The 22360-nt window shown below is 51.8% G+C and overlaps 1 protein-coding gene across 3 annotated transcripts in view; it reads right to left on the bottom strand.

Annotated features, from left to right (window-relative positions):
• Positions 1-22360, bottom strand: part of STK36 (serine/threonine kinase 36) — a 156686-nt gene that overhangs the window by 98109 nt on the left and 36217 nt on the right. For 2 of the 3 annotated variants that reach the window (XM_077273575.1, XM_077273576.1), the window contains exons 5-7: positions 17453-17583; positions 5219-5468; positions 2370-2463 (exon numbers count right to left, since the gene is read on the bottom strand). In XM_077273575.1, coding sequence (XP_077129690.1) covers positions 2370-2463; positions 5219-5468; positions 17453-17583 — 475 coding nt within the window. The remainder of the gene's footprint in view (positions 1-2369; positions 2464-5218; positions 5469-17452; positions 17584-22360) is intronic. The other variant, XM_077273577.1, reaches the window with a different exon arrangement.

The raw sequence follows: 22360 nt of genomic DNA, 5'->3' as shown, positions 1-22360 counted from the left end.
TTAACTGCATATTTTTTCCTGGCCGTATATTTCCAATCTCATATTGCTCTAGTATAAAGCTCTCCTGATGAGTGTAGCAAGGCGTCTACCAAATATGTGTTTTCCTGTATTCATAAGATGCAACTCATCTCTAGTAAGGAGTCCATCATACAGGTAATTCACTCCATGGTCAAGAAATCCAAAACGTTGCTCACGGCACCATCGATGTAGCCAGTCGTTCACCTGTAGAATGCTGATCAATCTCCTTGGTCCATGTCCATCCACTGGGAGGATGGATGAGAAGACGACCTGCGCTCCCAGTTCCTTCACTTTCCGGCCTAGGTCTTCACAGTCTCTGCATATAGTTTCTAGGTCCTTTCTTGCTGGGTCATTTGTTCCTACGTGTATTAGCAGACGTGTAGTTGTCTGTAGCACTGAAGAGTCTTGATACCCTATCAGACACATCTTTGATTTGGGCACCTGGAGGACAGCACACTTCATGAGGTGATGTCCGGTCAGCAGATAGGGGCTTCTGTTCCTCTCAGTAATGAGTCCACCACAACCACTCCACTCCTTTTCTTCACCACAGCGCTTCTTTTTCTCCTTTCAGGAGGTTTCTGATCTCTTACTGGGGTTATCTTTGTGGGTAAAGCACTCTTTTGATGCGCATCTTCATAGTTGTCCTGCGTGAGAGCCCGGTGGCGGTTCTTCAGCGGTATGGGTGCTCACTGTCTCCTCATCTCCTGCTTCTTTAGTCACATACTTACATTTCTCTTCTTCTGCAGGTACATAGAAAGCTGCTTCTCTTCCAAGATTCTGAATAGTTATCTCTACATCGTCATTATCTTCAGGAGGAACACCGAGAAGTTCTTCTCTTGGAACATTCTGAAGGGATTCTTCTGCTCTGTCAGGAAATCCTCATCTGTGATGAGGTTCAGTGTAGCTATTCTCTAATGAAGACTTTGCATTTTTTCCTCCATTAGAGACACAAGCTTCCATTTCTGGCATGTAGAGCTTGTCTTTTCCTCTGACAAGTCTGTAAACATATAGCACACACTGCAGCACCATATTGGTAATCTCCTTCTCCATGTGGAACAAAACAAATTTCGGAGGAATCGACGTAAAGACTATTTCCTTCGAGTGACTTGATCTAGCTACATGCAAAGATACTCAGATTGGCGGCAACGCTTCACTGTTACCAGAATGAACCAGGAATATGCAATTTATTTCACTCTAGTTTCAATTTCTGGTTTACGGGTGTATATACTGTATATGGAGGTAAATATTATATATGGTGCTATATCCCTGGTCCTGATATCACCTCCATACTAACCAGAATTCCAGAAGGTCTATCCGCTATTTCATCCTTCTACTCTGCAATTTTTCTAAAACTTAACATGGATAAAACAAAATTCATCATCTTTTCACCAGCAGACCTATCCATCAAAGTCAATGGCTTCCCACTCTCCCCAGCCCTTAACTCTGATCTCTTCTTCAAACCACATATCCAAGCCCTTTTCACTTTCTGCCGACTGAAACTCAAAAATATTTCCCAGATCTGCACATTCCTCAACCAAGAATCTGCAAAAACCCTAGTCCATGCCCTCATCATCTCCTGCTCTGTGGCCTCCCCTCTAAAACTCTCGCACCCCTCCAATATATTATAAACTCAGCTGCCCGACTAATACACCTGTTCCCCCCACTATTCCCCGGCCTCTCACCTCTGTCAATCCCTTCACTGGCTCCCCATTACCCAGAGACTCCAGTACAAACCCTATTGATGACATACAAAGCCATCCACAACCTGTCTCCTCCATACATCTGTGACCTCGTCTCCCGGTACTTTCCTACACGCAACCTCCGATCCTCACAAGATCTCCTTCTCTACTCCCCTCTTATCTCCTCTTCCCACAATCGCATACAAGATTTCTCCTGTGTATCACCCCTACTCTGGAACCCTCTGCCACAACAGATCAGACTCTCACCTACCATCGAAACCTTCCTAGCTCTTCCGACAAGCCTACAACCTGCAGTGAGCAAAGCTCATATATAAATATATATAAATAATAATAATAATATTATATACACATACATATCACACACATATATACGTACACCGTGCCTGAGGAAAACGTGCAAAATCGGTAGTGTATCAAATACTTATTTTCCCCATTGTATGGTTTCATATAATGTATATGGGATCATATATTATGTATGGGGGTATATACTGTACATGTGTCTGCTATATCCAAATGGCAGGAGATGGTGTTCTGTAGAGAACCCGCTCATGTTAACCAACCTCTGCAGAATTACAAGGGAATAAGATATAGAAACAGTCAGCAATGATAACAGATCGTATGAACCCATTAGTGTTAATGAGGCCTGCTCACCTATCACTTGGTCTTTAATAAAGGGATGTGCCAGCAGTCGGGGCCAAGAAAGTCTCAGGGCAGGATCCTTAGTGAGCAGTCCCTGGAGAAAGTCCTGAAGACAAAGCAACAGTCAACACGCGTCTACGGCAGTCGGCACTGCTCGTATCCAGAGTCACACACGTAGCTACGCAGAGTCGGCACCGCTCGTATCCAGAGTCACACACGTAGCTACGCAGAGTCGGCACAGCTCGTATCCAGAGTCACACACGTAGCTACGCAGAGTCGGCACAGCTCGTATCCAGAGTCACACACGAAGCTACGGCAGAGTCGGCACAGCTCGTATCCAGAGTCACACACGTAGCTACGCAGAGTCGGCACTGCTCGTATCCAGAGTCCCACACGTAGCTACGCAGAGTCGGCACCGCTCGTATCCAGAGTCACACACGTAGCTACGCAGAGTCGGCACAGCTCGTATCCAGAGTCACACACGTAGCTACGCAGAGTCGGCACCGCTCGTATCCAGAGTCACACACGTAGCTACGCAGAGTCGGCACCGCTCGTATCCAGAGTCACACACGTAGCTACGCAGAGTCGGCACCGCTCGTATCCAGAGTCACACACGTAGCTACGCAGAGTCGGCACAGCTCGTATCCAGAGTCACACACGTAGCTACGCAGAGTCGGCACAGCTCGTATCCAGAGTCATACACGTAGCTACGGCAGAGTCGGCACCGCTCGTATCCAGAGTCACACACGTAGCTACGCAGAGTCGGCACCGCTCGTATCCAGAGTCACACACGTAGCTACGGCAGAGTCGGCACCGCTCGTATCCAGATTCACACACGTAGCTACGCAGAGTCGGCACAGCTCGTATCCAGAGTCACACACGTAGCTACGCAGAGTCGGCACCGCTCGTATCCAGAGTCACACACGTAGCTACGCAGAGTCGGCACAGCTCGTATCCAGAGTCACACACGTAGCTACGCAGAGTCGGCACCGCTCGTATCCAGATTCACACACGTAGCTACGCAGAGTCGGCACAGCTCGTATCCAGAGTCACACACGTAGCTACGGCAGAGTCGGCACCGCTCGTATCCAGAGGTCACAAGTACCTACGGCAGAGTCGGCACCGTTCGTATCCAGAGTAGAGTCACACACGTAGCTACGCAGAGTCGGCACCGCTCGTATCCAGAGTCACACACGTAGCTACGCAGAGTCGGCACTGCTCGTATCCAGAGTCACACACGTAGCTATGCAGAGTCGGCACCGCTCGTATCCAGAGTCACACACGTAGCTACGCAGAGTCGGCACCGCTCGTATCCAGAGTCACACACGTAGCTACGCAGAGTCGGCACAGCTCGTATCCAGAGTCACACACGTAGCTACGCAGAGTCGGCACCGCTCGTATCCAGAGTCACACACGTAGCTACGCAGAGTCGGCACAGCTCGTATCCAGAGTCACACACGTAGCTACGCAGAGTCGGCACAGCTCGTATCCAGAGTCATACACGTAGCTACGGCAGAGTCGGCACCGCTCGTATCCAGAGTCACACACGTAGCTACGCAGAGTCGGCACAGCTCGTATCCAGAGTCCCACACGTAGCTACGCAGAGTCGGCACAGCTCATATCCAGAGTCACACACGTAGCTACGCAGAGTCGGCACTGCTCGTATCCAGAGTCCCACACGTAGCTACGCAGAGTCGGCACAGCTCGTATCCAGAGGTCACACACGTAGCTACGGCAGAGTCGGCACCGCTCGTATCCAGAGTCACACACGTAGCTACGCAGAGTCGGCACCACTCGTATCCAGAGTCACACACGTAGCTACGGCAGAGTCGGCACCGCTCGTATCCAGAGGTCACAAGTACCTACGGCAGAGTCGGCACCGTTCGTATCCAGAGTAGAGTCACACACGTAGCTACGCAGAGTCGGCACCGCTCGTATCCAGAGTCACACTCGTAGCTACGCAGAGTCGGCACCGCTCGTATCCAGAGTCCCACATGTAGCTACGCAGAGTCGGCACCACTCGTATCCAGAATCCCACACGTAGCTACGCAGAGTCGGCACCGCTCGTATCCAGAGTCCCACATGTAGCTACGCAGAGTCGGCACCACTCGTATCCAGAATCCCACACGTAGCTACGCAGAGTCGGCACCGCTCGTATCCAGAGTCCCACACGTAGCTACGCAAAGTCGGCACCGCTCGTATCCAGAGTCCCACACGTAGCTACGCAGAGTCGGCACCGCTCGTATCCAGAGTCACACACGTAGCTACGCAGAGTCGGCACTGCTCGTATCCAGAGTCACACACGTAGCTACGCAGAGTCGGCACAGCTCGTATCCAGAGTCACACACGTAGCTACGGCAGAGTCGGCACAGCTCGTATCCAGAGTCACACACGTAGCTACGGCAGAGTCGGCACCGCTCGTATCCAGAGTCACACACGTAGCTACGCAGAGTCGGCACCACTCGTATCCAGAGTCCCACACGTAGCTACGCAGAGTCGGCACCGCTCGTATCCAGAGTCCCACACGTAGCTACGCAGAGTCGGCACCGCTCGTATCCAGAGTCCCACACGTAGCTACGCAGAGTCGGCACCGCTCGTATCCAGAGTCCCACACGTAGCTACGCAGAGTCGGCACCGCTCGTATCCAGAGTCCCACACGTAGCTACGCAGAGTCGGCACTGCTCGTATCCAGAGTCAAACACGTAGCTACGCAGAGTCGGCACAGCTCGTATCCAGAGGTCACAAGTACCTACGGCAGAGGCGGCACCGCTCGTATCCAGAGGTCACAAGTACCTACGGCAGAGGCGGCACCGCTCGTATCCAGAGGTCAAAAGTATGGCAGAGTCAGCACAGATTCTCACCTTCAGCTCAGCAGAGACCCCCCGAGGCCATCGCACGGGCTGCTGGGTGATGATGCTGACCAGCTGAAATATGCTGTGCGTGTAGAAAGGAGGGGTGCCCACAAGCAGCTCATACACGATGCATCCAAGAGCCCACAGGTCCGAGCGATGATCATAAGGCCGCTCCAACACCAGCTCCGGTGACATGTACAGAGGGGTCCCCTTAATGGAGCGGACCATCAGCGTGTCCAGACTCAGTTCTCGAGCAAAACTGGAAGAAAGTGGGAGAATAAAAGGGGAAACGAAAATGGTAAGCGTATGAGAGTAACAAAAAGGTGACTGTCCTGAGAAGAGGGGCCCCCCATCCACCCATACACAGAACCACGGGGCCCTCCATAAAGGCAGTGTGCCCCCCACACATACGAAGGACTACAACAGCCCCACTACAGGCAATGTGCCCCCTACAAATACACAGGACCACGGAGCGCCCCTAATAAAGACAGTGTACCCCCCACACACACACACACATATATAGGACCACGGAGCCCCCCCTTAATAAAGACAGTATGCCCCCCACACATACACAGGAGCACATCACCTCCAATACAGGCAGTGCGCCCCCCGCACATACATAGGACCACAGCACCCCCATTACAGGCAGTGTGCCCCCCGCACATACATAGGACCACAGCACCCCCATTACAGGCAGTGTGCCCCCCGCACATACATAGGACCACAGCACCCCCATTACAGGCAGTGTGCCCCCCGCACATACATAGGACCACAGCACCCCCATTACAGGCAGTGTGCCCCCCGCACATACATAGGACCACAGCACCCCCATTACAGGCAGTGTGCCCCCCGCACATACATAGGACCACAGCACCCCCATTACAGGCAGTGTGCCCCCCGCACATACATAGGACCACAGCACCCCCATTACAGGCAGTGTGCCCCCCGCACATACATAGGACCACAGCACCCCCATTACAGGCAGTGTGCCCCCCGCACATACATAGGACCACAGCACCCCCATTACAGGCAGTGTGCCCCCCGCACATACATAGGACCACAGCACCCCCATTACAGGCAGTGCGCCCCCCGCACATACATAGGACCACAGCACCCCCATTACAGGCAGTGCGCCAGCCACACATACATAGGACCACAGCACCCCCATTACAGGCAGTGTGCCCCCCGCACATACATATGACCACAGCACCCCCATTACAGGCAGTGTGCCCCCCGCACATACATAGGACCACAGCACCCCCATTACAGGTAGTGTGCCCCCCGCACATACATAGGACCACAGCACCCCCATTACAGGCAGTGTGCCCCCCGCACATACATAGGACCACAGCACCCCATTACAGGCAGTGTGCCCCCCGCACATACATAGGACCACAGCACCCCCATTACAGGCAGTGTGCCCCCCGCACATACATAGGACCACAGCACCCCCAATACAGGCAGTGGCAGTGAGCCCCCCGCACATACATAGGACCACAGCACCCCCAATACAGGCAGTGTGCCCCCCCGCACATACATAGGACCACAGCACCCCCAATACAGGCAGTGTGCCCCCCGCACATACATAGGACCACAGCACCCCATTACAGGCAGTGTGCCCCCCGCACATACATAGGACCACAGCACCCCCATTACAGGCAGTGTGCCCCCCGCACATACATAGGACCACAGCACCCCCATTACAGGCAGTGTGCCCCCCGCACATACATAGGACCACAGCACCCCCATTACAGGCAGTGTGCCCCCCCGCACATACATAGGACCACAGCACCCCCATTACAGGCAGTGTGCCCCCCGCACATACATAGGACCACAGCACCCCATTACAGGCAGTGTGCCCCCCGCACATACATATGACCACAGCACCCCATTACAGGCAGTGTGCCCCCCGCACATACATATGACCACAGCACCCCCAATACAGGCAGTGTGCCCCCCGCACATACATATGACCACAGCACCCCCAATACAGGCAGTGTGCCCCCCGCACATACATAGGACCACAGCACCCCCATTACAGGCAGTGTGCCCCCCGCACATACATAGGACCACAGCACCCCCATTACAGGCAGTGTGCCCCCCGCACATACATAGGACCACAGCACCCCCATTACAGGCAGTGTGCCCCCCGCACATACATAGGACCACAGCACCCCCATTACAGGCAGTGTGCCCCCCGCACATACATAGGACCACAGCACCCCCAATACAGGCAGTGTGCCCCCCGCACATACATAGGACCACAGCACTCCCATTACAGGCAGTGTGCCCCCCGCACATACATAGGACCACAGCACCCCCATTACAGGCAGTGTGCCCCCCGCACATACATAGGACCACAGCACCCCCAATACAGGCAGTGTGCCCCTTGCACATACATAGGATCACAGCACCCCCAATACAGGCAGTGTGCCCCCCGCACATACATAGGACCACAGCACCCCCATTACAGGCAGTGTGCCCCCCGCACATACATAGGACCACAGCACCCCCATTACAGGCAGTGCGCCCCCCGCACATACATATGACCACAGCACCCCCAATACAGGCAGTGCGCCCTCCGCACATACATAGGACCACAGCACCCCCATTACAGGCAGTGTGCCCCCCGCACATACATAGGACCACAGCACCCCCATTACAGGTAGTGTGCCCCCCGCACATACATAGGACCACAGCACCCCCATTACAGGCAGTGTGCCCCCCGCACATACATAGGACCACAGCACCCCCAATACAGGCAGTGTGCCCCCCGCACATACATATGACCACAGCACCCCCATTACAGGCAGTGTGCCCCCCGCACATACATAGGACCACAGCACCCCCATTACAGGTAGTGTGCCCCCCGCACATACATAGGACCACAGCACCCCCATTACAGGCAGTGTGCCCCCCGCACATACATAGGACCACAGCACCCCATTACAGGCAGTGTGCCCCCCGCACATACATAGGACCACAGCACCCCCATTACAGGCAGTGTGCCCCCCGCACATACATAGGACCACAGCACCCCCAATACAGGCAGTGGCAGTGAGCCCCCCGCACATACATAGGACCACAGCACCCCCAATACAGGCAGTGTGCCCCCCCGCACATACATAGGACCACAGCACCCCCAATACAGGCAGTGTGCCCCCCGCACATACATAGGACCACAGCACCCCCATTACAGGCAGTGTGCCCCCAGCACATACATAGGACCACAGCACCCCCATTACAGGCAGTGTGCCCCCCGCACATACATAGGACCACAGCACCCCATTACAGGCAGTGTGCCCCCCGCACATACATAGGACCACAGCACCCCCATTACAGGCAGTGTGCCCCCCGCACATACATAGGACCACAGCACCCCCATTACAGGCAGTGTGCGACCCGCACATACATAGGACCACAGCACCCCCATTACAGGCAGTGTGCCCCCCGCACATACATAGGACCACAGCACCCCCATTACAGGCAGTGTGCCCCCCGCACATACATATGACCACAGCACCCCCATTACAGGCAGTGTGCTCCCCGCACATACATAGGACCACAGCACCCCCATTACAGGCAGTGTGCCCCCCGCACATACATAGGACCACAGCACGCCCAATACAGGCAGTGTGCCCCCCGCACATACATAGGACCACAGCACCCCCAATACAGGCAGTGTGCCCCCCGCACATACATAGGACCACAGCACCCCCATTACAGGCAGTGCGCCCTCCGCACATACATAGGACCACAGCACCCCCATTACAGGCAGTGTGCCCCCCGCACATACATAGGACCACAGCACCCCCAATACAGGCAGTGTGCCCCCCGCACATACATAGGACCACAGCACCCCCATTACAGGCAGTGTGCCCCCCGCACATACATAGGACCACAGCACCCCCATTACAGGCAGTGTGCCCCCCGCACATACATATGACCACAGCACCCCCATTACAGGCAGTGTGCCCCCCGCACATACATAGGACCACAGCACCCCCATTACAGGCAGTGTGCCCCCCGCACATACATAGGACCACAGCACGCCCAATACAGGCAGTGTGCCCCCCGCACATACATAGGACCACAGCACCCCCAATACAGGCAGTGTGCCCCCCGCACATACATAGGACCACAGCACCCCCATTACAGGCAGTGTGCCCCCCGCACATACATAGGACCACAGCACCCCCATTACAGGCAGTGTGCCCCCCGCACATACATAGGACCACAGCACCCCCAATACAGGCAGTGTGCCCCCCGCACATACATAGGACCACAGCACCCCCATTACAGGCAGTGTGCCCCCCGCACATACATAGGACCACAGCACCCCCATTACAGGCAGTGTGCCCCCCGCACATACATAGGACCACAGCACCCCCATTACAGGCAGTGTGCCCCCCGCACATACATAGGACCACAGCACCCCCATTACAGGCAGTGTGCCCCCCGCACATACATAGGACCACAGCACCCCATTACAGGCAGTGTGCCCCCCGCACATACATAGGACCACAGCACCCCCATTACAGGCAGTGTGCCCCCCGCACATACATATGACCACAGCACCCCCATTACAGGCAGTGTGCTCCCCGCACATACATAGGACCACAGCACCCCCATTACAGGTAGTGTGCCCCCCGCACATACATAGGACCACAGCACCCCCATTACAGGCAGTGTGCCCCCCGCACATACATAGGACCACAGCACCCCCATTACAGGCAGTGTGCCCCCCGCACATACATATGACCACAGCACCCCCATTACAGGCAGTGTGCTCCCCGCACATACATAGGACCACAGCACCCCATTACAGGCAGTGTGCCCCCCGCACATACATAGGACCACAGCACCCCCATTACAGGCAGTGTGCCCCCCGCACATACATATGACCACAGCACCCCCATTACAGGCAGTGTGCTCCCCGCACATACATAGGACCACAGCACCCCCATTACAGGCAGTGTGCTCCCCGCACATACATAGGACCACAGCACCCCCATTACAGGCAGTGTGCCCCCCGCACATACATAGGACCACAGCACCCCCATTACAGGCAGTGTGCCCCCCGCACATACATATGACCACAGCACCCCCAATACAGGCAGTGTGCTCCCCGCACATACATATGACCACAGCACCCCCATTACAGGCAGTGTGCTCCCCGCACATACATAGGACCACAGCACCCCCATTACAGGCAGTGTGCCCCCCGCACATACATAGGACCACAGCACGCCCAATACAGGCAGTGTGCCCCCCGCACATACATAGGACCACAGCACCCCCAATACAGGCAGTGTGCCCCCCGCACATACATAGGACCACAGCACCCCCATTACAGGCAGTGTGCCCCCCGCACATACATAGGACCACAGCACCCCCATTACAGGCAGTGTGCCCCCCGCACATACATAGGACCACAGCACCCCCATTACAGGCAGTGTGCCCCCCGCACATACATAGGACCACAGCACCCCATTACAGGCAGTGTGCCCCCCGCACATACATAGGACCACAGCACCCCCATTACAGGCAGTGTGCCCCCCGCACATACATAGGACCACAGCACCCCCAATACAGGCAGTGTGCCCCCCGCACATACATAGGACCACAGCACCCCCATTACAGGCAGTGTGCCCCCCGCACATACATATGACCACAGCACCCCCATTACAGGCAGTGTGCCCCCCGCACATACATAGGACCACAGCACCCCCATTACAGGCAGTGTGCCCCCCGCACATACATAGGACCACAGCACCCCCATTACAGGCAGTGTGCCCCCCGCACATACATAGGACCACAGCACCCCATTACAGGCAGTGTGCCCCCCGCACATACATAGGACCACAGCACCCCCATTACAGGCAGTGTGCCCCCCGCACATACATAGGACCACAGCACCCCCAATACAGGCAGTGTGCCCCCCGCACATACATAGGACCACAGCACCCCCATTACAGGCAGTGTGCCAGCCACACAATTTTTATTTCTATAGCGCCAACATACTGAGGGGGAAATAAGTATTTGATCCCTTGCTGAGTTTGTAAGGCTGCCCACTGACAAAGACATGAACAGTCTAAAATTTTAAGGGTAGGTTAATTTTAACATTGAGAGATAGAATATCAAAAATAAAATCCAGGAAATCACATTGTATAAATCATATAAATGTATTTGCATTTTGCAGTGAGAAATAAGTATTTGATCCCCGCCAACCATTAAGAGTTCTGGCTCCTACAGGCCAGCTAAACGCTCCTAACAACTCGTTACCTGCATTAAAGACAGCCTAGACCTAGAAGAAGACCTAAGAAGGTCGAAACGCGTAGTCAGCACGCATAAAGCAGCAGTGTGCCCCCTTTTTTTTTTTATCCCCCTATATATATTAAGGACCTCTGCTATATGGATTATTTTAAAGATGAAAGAATAAAATGGTTTTTAATCGCCAAGTGGGAAAGATTCGCTGGAATTTTCTGTTGTATATTGCGGATAAAATTTGAGGACAGCGTGATCGCTGCCTCCTAAATTCCCAGCCACCTTTACTTCCTCAACTATCTCCTCCCTGATCATAAGAATTAAGTCCAAGTTTGCAGATCCTCTTGTTCGCTCTTCTACCTTTTGAAAGATAAAGTTGTCAGCGAGAAAAGATAAGAATTCTCTGGACCCGTTAGGGTATGTGCACACGTTCAGGATTTCTTGCAGAAATTTCCTGAAGAAAACCGGAAATTTTCTGCAAGAAATCCGCATTTTTTTTTTGCGTTTTTTTTCCGTTTTTTTCGCGTTTTTTTAGCATTCTGCAAGCGTAATTAGCTTGCAGAATGCTAAAGTTTTCCAAGCGATCTGTAGCATCGCTTGGAAAACTGACTGACAAGTTGGTCACACTTGTCAAACATACTGTTTGACAAGTGTGACCAACTTTTTACTATAGATGCAGCATCTATAGTAAAAGATAGAATGTTTAAAAATAATAAAAAAAATAAAAAAAATGCTTATACTCACCCAGACATCTCCTCAGCGGCGTCCGTTCGTCTTCCTATAGCTGGTCTGTGCGCACAGGGCCTTCCGTGACGTCACGGTCACGTGAGCGGTCACATGACCGCTCACGACCAATCACAGGACAGTGACGTCATCGGCAAGGTCCTTCGCCGCACACCAGCTACAGGAACCGAACGGCAGCGTGCAGCGGTGAGGCGGGAACACTGCGCGGGACTTCGAGGGTGAGTATAGGACTATTTTTTATTTTATTTCTTATTTTTTGACCAGTTATATGGTGCCCAGTGCGTGGAGGAGAGTCTCCTCTCCTCCACCCTGGGTACCAACCGCACATAATCTGCTTACTTCCCGCATGGTGTGCACAGCCCCGTGCGGGAAGTAAGCAGATCAATGGACTCCTAGGTGTGCGGAATCCCTGCAATTCCGCATTTTTAATGAACATGTTGCTTTTTTTTCCGCTATGCGATTTTTTCGCGGAAAAAATCGCAACATTTGCACAAAAAATGCGGAATACCTTGTAAATAATAGGAGGCATATGTTAGCGTTTTTTTCGCGTTTTTATCACGTTTTTATAGCGAAAAAAACGCTAAAAATCCTGAACGTGTGCACATGGCCTTACTTTTGCCTGAGAGAGATTCCCATCAAATATCTGAACAGCTAAAAATCTCCCATGATCACTATGTCGTACTTTTTTGAGAACAGAGACATCTGATGTAAAAAGAGTTCATCCACATTGTCACGATATTGTATGAAATATACAATTTAAGTTAGTCTCTCTTGCCTGTTAGTGCCATGCGGTGGCCTAACACCCTTCCCTTCACTCTGTTTTGTTTGCTGAAGTGTGTGTGAAGCTATTCTGCTCAATGCTCTGCCCTGCCCCCCAATCCCAGGAAGGTTTATTACGCTTGCATAGGCACAAATCTCCCTTTTAAACCATGAGGTCCTTTGTCCCATTAGTGTAAGATATTGGACCAATGATTTAAGGTAGGAAAATACCAAATACATTTTGCAAATCTCCATCGGCGGATTTATCAGCCACTGTAAGCATGAGCTTCTAACTCCATCAGGTAAAAAGTAGGGACTTCTCTGTAATTACGCATCACAAATAGGACATATTTGATTTCATTAGAATGCCAACGTTAATACGAGATGAATGCTGGGTGTGTTATGACTATGACATGTTCTGTAGCGGAGTTATAGGCATTAGACAAATTTAGGTTGAATTTACTAAGACTGAAGAAAGAGGATGGCGATCTTAACTCAACCCTTTTGGTGATGTCACAGGCTGTGGTTATTTAAGTGACTCCACTTACCCAGCCCTGGGAATCTGTCTGCTGGAGTCTGTGTGAGCCTGATCTTACTCCAGACCTGATGAATTGGGACATTTGGGAACTCCGCCCACTAGCCTGGTTGCCTGCAATGCTCTGAACACATGTAAGTGTTGATTTCTCATGTAATCCTTGTTTTTTTTTTAATAGTTACCTTGTACATAGTTGCAATTGTCTCATTTTGTAACATCCTTGTAATATTTTTATATAAACACTGCCTTAAACTTTATGGGGTATAATATTTAATACTAGTTCGTTCTTCCTGTTCTAAAACGTACCCTAAGTCTTCTGAGGGGAATTACGCTACTGTTTTGGGTTAGCTTCGGACCCGTTTAATCAAAGCTGGTGGCAGCAATACCGTGCACTGTGCCTTTGGGAGTCGTTGTAGCGACGGCGACATTGATAATTATTGTTCCTGCCTGAGCGGGAGTAGTTAAATCGCCTCGCTGTAGCGTGCCCAATAGCCAGTACATAGCAGGCAGCCTTTCTGGCGACTAATTATCCTAGGTGCAGTACCTAATCTGACCTGAGGGTAAAGGGGGCGCCAGAGAGCTGCAGGTTTCAAGTCGAACTGTAAGCGGGATATACACAAATCACTGCAGTTCGTGGTATATTGAAGAACAGTGGGATACCTAAAATAAGCCCCTGCTGTAAACTAAGAGGTCAATAGCCTTGTGTGTGTTTTTTTATCACATTGTAGCAGTGGAGGGATAACTAAGATAAGCCCCCTGCACATGTGATAGCCGTCTGTTGGCCTAAAGTCACCCGAATCCGTGACATATTGGTGGCAGAGGTGAGGAATCCTGACACACATCTTCAGTCTGTCCAGGTGACCTATAGTAAACACCTACAATAGTGTCCTTTCTGTTCTTCTCTCCTTGAATTCTTACCCAAACACTTTCTACAGAGCTACCAGTCTCTAGAGCTTGGATCTGTGGAGATTTAAGTTTTCCCAACATACAATGCAACACCTCCTCCCTTCTTGTTAATCCTGTTTCTAATAACCCTAAGTTGTAGCCTTCAATGTTTGTATTCCAATCACGTATATCATCCCGACAAGTTTCAGTGATGCCTATGACATCATATCTCTCTTCCTGTGTTAGCAGCTCTAATTCTCCTTGTTTATTTTCCATGCTCTGTGCATTTGTATAGACACATTTTAGTTTGCATCCGGCTTCTCTTGCGCCTCTATTTTCATTCAAAGTTTGTTATTTTTGTAATTCCTTTCCACTTCTAATAGCAAAGTTCCTTTCTTGCTGGGTCATTTGTTCCTACGTGTATTAGCAGACATGTGTAGTTGTCTGTAGCACTGAAGAGTCTTGATACCCTATCACACACATCTTTCATTTGGGCACCTGTGAAACAGAACACTTCTCGTGAAGTAATGTCTGGTCGGCAGACAGCGGCTTCTGTTCTCCGTTCAGGAGGTTTCTGATTTCTTACTGGGGTGATCTTTGTGGGTAAAGCATTCTTTGGATGCACATCTTCATAGTTGTCCTGCGTGAGAGCTTGGTGGCGGTTCTTCAGCGGTATGGGTGCTCACTGCCTCCACATCCTTCTGATTCTTTGGGTCACATGCTTACATTTCTCTTCTTCTGCTGGTACAATGAAAGCTGCTTCTCTTCCAACATTCTGAATAGATTTTTCTACTCTGTCACCATATTCTGAAGGAACGATGAAAAGTTCTTTTCTTGGAACATTCTGAAGAGATTGTTCTGCTGGGTCAGGAAATCCCTATCTTCTGTGATGAGCTTCAGATTAGCTATTGTCTCCTGAAGACTTTGCACCTTCTCCCTAACAGAGTCACAAGTTTGCATTTCTGGCATGTAGAGCTTGTCTTTTCCTCTAGTCTGTAGCGCACACTGCATCACCAAATGGGTAATCTCCTTCTCCATATTGAACAAAACTAATTTCAGTGGAATCACCGTAAGGATTAACGATTTCCTCCAAGCAGCTCGATCCAGGTACACCCAAAGATCCTCAGACTCGCGGCGACTCTTCGCACAATGCTCCAGGAATATGCAAATTATCTCCCACATCCTTCTTGCGCGACTGGTTCATAGACAGAAAGTGAGCCGGATGCAGTGCAGGAGGAAGGAGAATGCATGACATTAGGGGATTGGGAGAAAATTTCCTGTGGGATAGGGTCAATTTTTTCTTTTAAATAGTTGGCCAGATCATTAGCGCTGAGGTCGGTGGTCGGGGCCTGCACTCTTGGATTGAGGAGAGCGTGAAAAATAGTGGTTTAGGATTATTGGATAGTGAGGTGATGAGGGTGTTGACATAGGTTTGTTTGGAGAGGTGAAGGCAGAGTTGCATGTTTTAAGTATAAACTGACAATGGATGAAATCTTCGGCCAGAATGGATTTTCTCCACAGACACTCGGCGCACCTGGAGCACCGCTGTAGGAAATGTGTTTGCAACGTGTGCCAGGGTTGTCTCCGAATGTGCCACCATGTGTTCTATGTGTAGGAGGTGCAGCTTCATCCAGGGCACGTTGCAGCCTTTCATTATAATGTTTCAGTGCAGAGTCAGGACAGGAGAGGGAGGAGATTGGGGTCAATGATGAATGCAAAGTCTTCAGAAGTTTCTGGGTGTTAATGGCACATATATTTCAACAAGAGTGGTGTCCTGCATGGGGTGTAAGTTACTGACAGAGAATGAAAGAAGGTTGTGGCCATGAAGTGGAAGATGGGAGTTTGTAAAGTTATGCACTGTGCAGAGCAGAGAGAAGACTAGGTTCAGCATATTTCCATCTTCATACGTGGGAGAGTTAGTAAGTATGTGAAAGGCCAAGAGAGGAGGTTAGAGACAAAAGTTGAGTGGCAGATGGGGAGAGAGGGGATCACCAATTGGGATGTTAAAGTCCCCCATGATGAGGATGGCGATGTCACAAGACAGAAAGCTTGAAAGCAAGGTGGCAAAGTGACCCAGGAACTGAAGGGAAGAGCCTGGAGGGCGATTCATAACCGTCACTTGCAGGGACAAGGGCTGTTAGAGTCTGACAGTGAGGTCCTCAAAAGAAGGAAAGATAAGGGAGGGTACTGAGGGAGGACCTGAAAAGTAAAGTTTGTTGAAAGGAGCAGGCCAACGCCTCCACCTGATCTGTTGTCACGTCTCGAGGTAAGAGAAAAATGTAGGCCACCATATGAGAGAGCAGCGGCGGTGGTGTCAGACTGCTCGATCCAGGTTTCAGTAAGAGCCAGAAGGTTAAGGGAATTTGAAAGGAAAAAGTCATGGATGTAGGAGAGTTTGTTACACACTGACCGTGAGATCCAAAAGGCCCAACGAAAAGAGACAGAAGGCAGGCAAGCAACATTAATGAGATTTTCAGAGTTTCTGCGTGTAGCAGGGGAAATGATAGTCTTACACACATACACAGGACCACACAGACCCCAATAGAGGCAGTGTACCCCCAACACACATACACAGGACCATGCAGACCCCAATAGAGGCAGTGTACCCCCCACACACATACACAGGACCACACAGACCCCAATAGAGGCAGTGTACCCCCCACACACACATACACAGGACCATGCAGACCCCAATAGAGGCAGTGTATCCCCCACACACACACACACATATATACAGGACCACGCAGCCCCCAATAGAGGCAGTGTACCCCCCACACATACACAGGACCACATCACGCCCCAAGTACAGGCAGTGTACCCTCCCACACATATACAGGACCACGCAGCCCCCAATACAGGCAGTGTGCCCCTCACATATACACAGGAGCACAGCACCCCCCAATACAGGCAGTGTGCCCACCACACATATATAGGAGCACAGCACCCCCCAATACAGGCAGTGTATACAGGCAGTGTGCCTCCTGTACACAGCTGTTGCCCCTCACCCATCCTGTGTACACAATATGGAGGTTCTGATCATTTTCTTGATTCACCCAAAATCGCAGAGCTTCACCGTCCCGTCCTTCCCCAGTAAGATGTTCTGCGGCTTCATGTCCCGATGCAGGATCCGGTGAGAATGCAGATAGTACAGGGCGGACACCAGCTGGGCCGACACCGCCTTCACCTATGGGGAGGAGCGGAGTCACCCCAATATCATAAGCCCCCAACATACCACGTCACTCACCTATGGGGGAGAAGAGCAGTCACCCCAACATCATAGGCCCCCAATATACCACGTCACTCACCTATGGGGGAGGAGAGCAGTCACCCCAATATACCACGTCACTCATCTATGGAGGAGGAGAGCGCAGTCACCCCAATATCATAGGCCCCCCAATATAGCACGTCACTCATCTAAGGAGGAGGAGAGCGCAGTCACCCCAATATCATAGGTCCCCAATATACCACGTCACTCATCTATGGGGGAGGAGAGCAGTCACCCCAATATACCACGTCACTCATCTATGGAGGAGGAGAGCGCAGTCACCCCAATATCATAGGCCCCCCAATATACCACGTCACTCATCTAAGGAGGAGGAGAGCGCAGTCACCCCAACATCATAGGCCCCCAATATACCACGTCACTCACCTATGGGGGAGGAGAGCAGTCACCCCAATATACCACGTCACTCATCTATGGAGGAGGAGAGCGCAGTCACCCCAATATCATAGGCCCCCCAATATACCACGTCACTCATCTAAGGAGGAGGAGAGCGCAGTCACCCCAATATCATAGGTCCCCAATATACCACGTCACTCATCTATGGGGGAGGAGAGCGCAGTCACCCCAACATCATAGGCCCCCAATATACCACGTCACTCATCTAAGGAGGAGGAGAGCGCAGTCACCCCAATATCATAGGCCCCCAATATACCACGTCACTCATCTATGGGGGAGGAGAGCGCAGTCACCCCAACATCATAGGCCCCCAATATACCACGTCACTCATCTAAGGAGGAGGAGAGCGCAGTCACCCCAATATCATAGGCCCCCAATATACCACGTCACTCATCTAAGGAGGAGGAGAGCACAGTCACCCCAATATCATAGGCCCCCAATATACCACGTCACTCACCTATGGGGGAGGAGCGGAGTCACCCCAATATCATAGGCCCCCAATATACCACGTCACTCATCTAAGGAGGAGGAGAGCGCAGTCACCCCAATATCATAGGCCCCCAATATACCTCGTCACTCACCTATGGAGGAGGAGAGCGCAGTCACCCCAATATCATAGGTCCCCAATATACCACGTCACTCATCTAAGGAGGAGGAGAGCGCAGTCACCCCAATATCATAGGTCCCCAATATACCACGTCACTCATCTAAAGAGGAGGAGAGCGCAGTCACCCCAATATCATAGGCCCCAATATACCACGTCACTCATCTATGGGGGAGGAGCGCAGTCACCCCAATATCATAGGCCCCCAATATACCACGTCACTCATCTAAGGAGGAGAGCAGTCACCCCAATATCATAGGCCCCCAATATACCACGTCACTCATCTAAGGAGGAGGAGAGCGCAGTCACCCCAATATCATAGGCCCCCAATATACCACGTCACTCATCTATGGGGGAGGAGAGCGCAGTCACCCCAATATCATAGGTCCCCAATATACCACGTCACTCATCTAAGGAGGAGGAGAGCGCAGTCACCCCAATATCATAGGCCCCAATATACCTCGTCACTCATCTAAGGAGGAGGAGAGCAGTCACCCCAATATCATAGGTCCCCAATATACCACGTCACTCACCTATGGAGGAGGAGAGCGCAGTCACCCCAATATCATAGGTCCCCAATATACCACGTCACTCATCTAAGGAGGAGGAGAGCAGTCACCCCAATATCATAGGTCCCCAATATACCACGTCACTCACCTATGGAGGAGGAGAGCGCAGTCACCCCAATATCATAGGCCCCCAATATACCACGTCACTCATCTAAGGAGGAGGAGAGCGCAGTCACCCCAATATCATAGGTCCCCAATATACCACGTCACTCACCTATGGGGGAGGAGAGCGCAGTCACCCCAACATCATAGGCCCCCAATATACCACGTCACTCATCTAAGGAGGAGGAGAGCGCAGTCACCCCAATATCATAGGCCCCCAATACACCACGTCACTCATCTAAGGAGGAGGAGAGCGCAGTCACCCCAATATCATAGGTCCCCAATATACCACGTCACTCATCTAAGGAGGAGGAGAGCGCAGTCACCCCAATATCATAGGCCCCCAATACACCACGTCACTCACCTATGGGGGAGGAGAGCGCAGTCACCCCAATATCATAGGCCCCCAATATACCACGTCACTCATCTAAGGAGGAGGAGAGCGCAATCACCCCAATATCATAGGTCCCCAATATACCACGTCACTCATCTAAAGAGGAGGAGAGCGCAGTCACCCCAATATCATAGGCCCCCAATATACCACGTCACTCATCTAAAGAGGAGGAGAGCGCAGTCACCCCAATATCATAGGCCCCCAATATACCACGTCACTCACCTATGGAGGAGGAGAGCGCAGTCACCCCAATATCATAGGCCCCCAATATACCACGTCACTCATCTAAGGAGGAGGAGAGCGCAGTCACCCCAATATCATAGGCCCCCAATACACCACGTCACTCACCTATGGGGGAGGAGCGCAGTCACCCCAATATCATAGGCCCCCAATATACCACGTCACTCACCTATGGAGGAGGAGAGCGCAGTCACCCCAATATCATAGGCCCCCAATATACCACGTCACTCATCTAAGGAGGAGGAGAGCGCAGTCACCCCAATATCATAGGCCCCCAATATACCACGTCACTCATCTATGGGGGAGGAGCGCAGTCACCCCAATATCATAGGCCCCCAATATACCACGTCACTCATCTAAGGAGGAGAGCAGTCACCCCAATATCATAGGCCCCCAATATACCACGTCACTCATCTAAGGAGGAGGAGAGCGCAGTCACCCCAATATCATAGGCCCCCAATATACCACGTCACTCATCTAAGGAGGAGGAGAGCAGTCACCCCAATATCATAGGCCCCCAATATACCACGTCACTCACCTATGGAGGAGGAGAGCAGTCACCCCAATATCATAGGCCCCCAATATACCACGTCACTCATCTAAGGAGGAGGAGAGCGCAGTCACCCCAATATCATAGGCCCCCAATACACCACGTCACTCATCTAAGGAGGAGGAGAGCGCAGTCACCCCAATATCATAGGCCCCCAATATACCACGTCACTCATCTAAGGAGGAGGAGAGCGCAGTCACCCAAATATCATAGGCCCCCAATATACAACGTCACTCACCTATGGAGGAGAGCAGTCACCCCAATATCATGGGCCCCCCAATATACCACGTCACTCACCTATGGAGGAGGAGAGCAGTCACCCCAATATCATAGGCCCCCAATATACCACGTCACTCACCTATGGAGGAGGAGAGCGCAGTCACCCCAATATCATAGGCCCCCCAATATACCACGTCACTCACCTACGGAGGAGAGCAGTCACCCCAATATCATAGGCCCCCAATATACCACGTCACTCACCAATGGAGGAGGAGAGCGCAGTCACCCCAATATCATAGGCCCCCCAATATACCATGTCACTCACCTATGGGGGAGAAGAGCAGTCACCCCAATATCATAGGCCCCCAATATACCACGTCACTCATCTAAGGAGGAGGAGAGCGGAGTCACCCCAATATCATAGGCCCCCAATATACCACGTCACTCACCTATGGGGGAGAAGAGCAGTCACCCCAACATCATAGGCCCCCCAATATACCATGTCACTCACCTATGGGGGAGAAGAGCAGTCACCCCAATATCATAGGCCCCCAATATACCACGTCACTCATCTAAGGAGGAGGAGAGCGCAGTCACCCAAATATCATAGGTCCCCCAATATACCACGTCACTCATCTAAGGAGGAGGAGAGCGCAGTCACCCCAATATCATAGGCCCCCAATATACCACGTCACTCATCTATGGGGGAGGAGAGCAGTCACCCCAATATCATAGGCCCCCCAATATACCATGTCACTCACCTATGGGGGAGAAGAGCAGTCACCCCAATATCATAGGCCCCCAATATACCACGTCACTCATCTAAGGAGGAGGAGAGCGCAGTCACCCCAATATCATAGGCCCCAATATACCACGTCACTCATCTAAGGAGGAGGAGAGCGCAGTCACCCCAATATCATAGGCCCCCAATATACCACGTCACTCATCTAAGGAGGAGGAGAGCGCAGTCACCCCAATATCATAGGCCCCCAATATACCACGTCACTCATCTATGGGGGAGAAGAGCAGTCACCCCAATATACCACGTCACTCATCTATGGAGGAGGAGAGCGCAGTCATCCCAATATCATAGGCCCCAATATACCACGTCACTCATCTAAGGAGGAGGAGAGCGCAGTCACCCCAATATCATAGGCCCCCAATATACCACGTCACTCACCTATGGGGGAGGAGAGCAGTCACCCCAATATCATAGGCCCCCAATATACCACGTCACTCACCTATGGAGGAGGAGAGCACAGTCACCCCAATATCATAGGCCCCCCAATATACCACGTCACTGACCTATGGAGGAGGAGAGCAGTCACCCCAATATCATAGGCCCCCAATATACCACGTCACTCACCTATGGAGGAGGAGAGCGCAGTCACCCCAATATCATAGGCCCCCCAATATACCACGTCACTCACCTACGGAGGAGGAGAGCAGTCACCCCAATATCATAGGCCCCCAATATACCACGTCACTCACCAATGGAGGAGGAGAGCGCAGTCACCCCAATATCATAGGCCCCCCAATATACCATGTCACTCACCTATGGGGGAGAAGAGCAGTCACCCCAATATCATAGGCCCCCAATATAC

Source organism: Ranitomeya variabilis, chromosome 7, assembly GCF_051348905.1.
Source record: "Ranitomeya variabilis isolate aRanVar5 chromosome 7, aRanVar5.hap1, whole genome shotgun sequence".
NCBI lineage: Eukaryota > Metazoa > Chordata > Amphibia > Anura > Dendrobatidae > Ranitomeya > Ranitomeya variabilis.
The sequence above is the reverse complement of the archived record's forward strand: the minus strand, read 5'-3'. Positions and strand labels throughout refer to the sequence as shown.